The 3,167-nt window shown below is 61.4% G+C and overlaps 1 protein-coding gene across 1 annotated transcript in view; it reads right to left on the bottom strand.

The window, feature by feature from the left end:
* Positions 1–3,167, bottom strand: part of SLC12A9 (solute carrier family 12, member 9) — a 9,119-nt gene that overhangs the window by 2,519 nt on the left and 3,433 nt on the right. The window contains exons 11-14 of the mRNA XM_009883400.1: positions 2,156–2,348; positions 1,806–1,980; positions 853–999; positions 5–257 (exon numbers count right to left, since the gene is read on the bottom strand). Coding sequence (XP_009881702.1) covers positions 5–257; positions 853–999; positions 1,806–1,980; positions 2,156–2,348 — 768 coding nt within the window. The remainder of the gene's footprint in view (positions 1–4; positions 258–852; positions 1,000–1,805; positions 1,981–2,155; positions 2,349–3,167) is intronic.

Genomic DNA, 3,167 nt, shown 5'->3' with positions numbered 1-3,167 from the left:
CCGCAGCTCCCAGGCTTTGTCCAGGCTCTCCAGCTGCCGGGCCAGCAGGACGTTGCGAAGCATCTTCAGGGCATCAGCCACGATGCCCACGTACTCCCGGGCTGATAGCAGCTTGGGGGTGGTGGGTGCCCGAAGAGGCGGGAAGCCCAGGGGGACCTCCTCACGGGCGCTGGTGAAGGCAGGGTGCCGGGCTAGACCATCCTGCGGTGCCGCGTCGTCGTAGAAGCCCAGCACCAGAGTGTTGGGGCGCATCCCACCTGCCAAAGAGAACACGCCAGCCCAGCTGAGCAAAGACGGGCACTGCAGGTGCCAATGAGCCCCAGCTTGGCTTTGGCATTGCTCAACCTGGTGACTCACAGAATGGTCAGGGTTGGAAGGGACCTCTGGAGATCATCTAGTCCAACCCCCACTGCCAGAGCAGGGTCACCTACAACAGGTTGCACAGGACAGCATCCAGGCGGGTTTTGAATGTCTCCAGAGCGGGAGACTCCACAACCTCTCTGGGCAGCCTGTTCACTCCTGACCCCTCAGCATCATGCACCCAGATGCTTCCAAGACCCAACTTGGCATTGCCCACCCAAAACCTCTCCAAGCTCCAACTTGGCTTTGGCACTGCCCACACCAGGTGCTTCCAACTCCCTTGGCATTGCCCATCCAGGTGTCTTCAAGTCCCTCAACATTGCTGACACAGATGCTTCCAAGCCCCAACTTGGCTGCAGCATTGCTCATCCCAGATGCCTCCAAGCCCCACCTCAGCTTTGGCACCGCCCATCCAGGCGCCTCCAAACCCCTTGGTACTTCTCAGCCCGCAGAGGCAGCAGGGTGGACCCTCACCCATGCCCACCCACTCACCAAGGCCAGAGGTGAAGAGGAGCTGCCGGACACCGTGCCGCACCGAGGGTGCAAGGGTGAGGCTGACGAAGGCCTTGACATTCAGCTTGTCCACCAAGCTCAGCCACGAGTCCTGCTGAGGCTGCAGCGGGTCCGAGGGCAGCATGTCTGCGTGCGGAGCAAGAACAGCATCAGTGGGTCGGGTACCCCATAGTGGGGGCTCACCCTGGTGTCCTCACAGCACCCCCCCTGCAAAACAAATGCCAATCCCTGTGCCCACCCCAGCACCCACGAGACAGGGAAGGTGGAAGCAGGTACTTCTAGCCAGAGAGATGAAATTATACATAAGTATATAAAAAATACCATGGCAGCCCCATCCCCCCTCCCCAATTTCAGGCCATTAGTCACCACGGCAACGGTGGGGGAGGGGGAGCAGAGCCCATGCATCCGTTGGGGTGGGGATGGAGACGGCCACAGCATGTGCCAGGGAGCACGCGTGTGCAAACCAACACACACCAGGGTGCAAACACGCCTGAAGCACATGGCCGCACAGTGGCAGACATGAAGTGAGGATGCACACACATGTGCAAGGCTGTGCCGAGTGTGTCCTGTGTGTGCACAGGCGTTGACTCATGCAACAGGACCATGCTGCACAGAGGCCCAGAGGAGCCTGGGTGGCATGTGCTGTGTGTGCACACCAGCACTGACACATGCAGGAGCCCCATGTGCACATGTAGGGATGAATACTTGAGCACACGCATGTGCAAGTGTGCAGCCTGTGTGCACAAGAGATGTGGGACAGACACAAGCCACCTATGTCCCCCATAGCAAGCCCAAGGTGCCACATGTGTGCTCAAAGTGCTGACATTCCCTTGCTGTGCCCACCCTGCCCAGTCAGAAGGACTCCAGGAATGCTCCCAGCACCACAGCAAAGGGCAGAGGCCACCAGTGCTGGGAATAGTGCAGACCCTCACCCAAGTCCTGCAGCTCGACATGGCCCAAGACATAGAGTCCGCTCTTCTTGAGGTCGTTGACAAAGTCAATGAGGCGCGCACTGCCCCGCGGGTTCTGCACCATCAGCAGCATCTGCGGGCGCCAGAACTTGACATGGTCCTTCCGCACATCCAGCATCAGCAGGTACTTCCGCACCTGGAGGGAGGGAGGGTGGGCAGCAAGTGAGGAACACCCCTTATTTCAACAAACCACCGAGGGGGATGCCAGCTCTGAGGACATGCTGCCTGGGATGGAGCTGCCATGGGGACACCATCTTGGGGACACCAGCTCTCCACCCCATGAGGGAACAGCGGAGGAGAACAGGGCTCACCTGGTGGAAGATGAGGGCCTGGCTGATGTAGCCCCAGGTGCTACTGGGTGAGAGGTAGTGGAGAGCGAGGAGGAGGAGGAGGAGGAAGCCCAGGCTCGCTGAGGCCGACACAGGGCTGATGAGGAACATCATGACACAGCAGCCCGCGATGCCCAGCAGGCACGTGTGCCAGGTGAAGTACCGGAAGGTGGGCCTGGAGCAGGGAGAAAGGGACACCCACTACTGCATGGCCTCCATGCCAGCTGCAAGGCAGGCACGGCAAGGGGTGCTGTGCCAAGGTGCCAACCAGCCACCCCCAGCAAACCCTGCTGTGCCAGCCCAGGGCATGTCAGGCACCCCAGATACCTGCAGAAGAGGGCAGAGAGGGGAGATGGTACCTCCCAGGGCACCAGGCAGCCCCTTGCTGCCAACCCCTGGCAAAGGGGGTACTGATGGTTACGGGGCTCTGGCTGCCCTGGCACAGCCGGGCGGGCAGGTAGTGTCAGGCAGTGCGTGGCAGCGCTGGCGGCCGCAGCGCCTACTCAGCCTGGCACAGGGAGGCGGAGGCGGGGAGGCAAGAAGCTGTTATTTTCTCTAATTGTTGTTTTTCCTGAAAGGTAATTAAAATCCTTTTCCGCTGCGCTTGATGGAGACCTCAGTGCGGGGAGGGGCAGCACCAGATGTGGTGGGGTGGGGGAGGGGACCATCGCCACCCACCCCAGCAGCCTCCCACCACCCCAGGGACCCCTCCTGCCCCCTCCGTGCCCAGTCAAGGCAGCAGCTGGGGGAGGTGGTGGTGGTGGGGGAAGCCACAGCCTGGCACAGACACAAGCTGTCCCTTGGGAGTGGGGCACTCTGGGGGACCACCAGGCAGTGCCACCCAGCCCTGCTCTGGCACCACCTCTGTCCCACCTTGGGGACTCTGCCTGCTTTGGAGGGAGAGCACACTGCATCAAGGGCGGCAGGCATCACCCAGGAGGGAGATGAGGCTCCCCCCAACCACCCTACCGTGCCTGCCCCCCAGATTTGGGCA

This window comes from Charadrius vociferus, unplaced genomic scaffold, assembly GCF_000708025.1.
Source record: "Charadrius vociferus isolate BGI_N301 unplaced genomic scaffold, ASM70802v2 scaffold214, whole genome shotgun sequence".
Lineage (NCBI taxonomy): Eukaryota > Metazoa > Chordata > Aves > Charadriiformes > Charadriidae > Charadrius > Charadrius vociferus.
The sequence above is the reverse complement of the archived record's forward strand: the minus strand, read 5'-3'. Positions and strand labels throughout refer to the sequence as shown.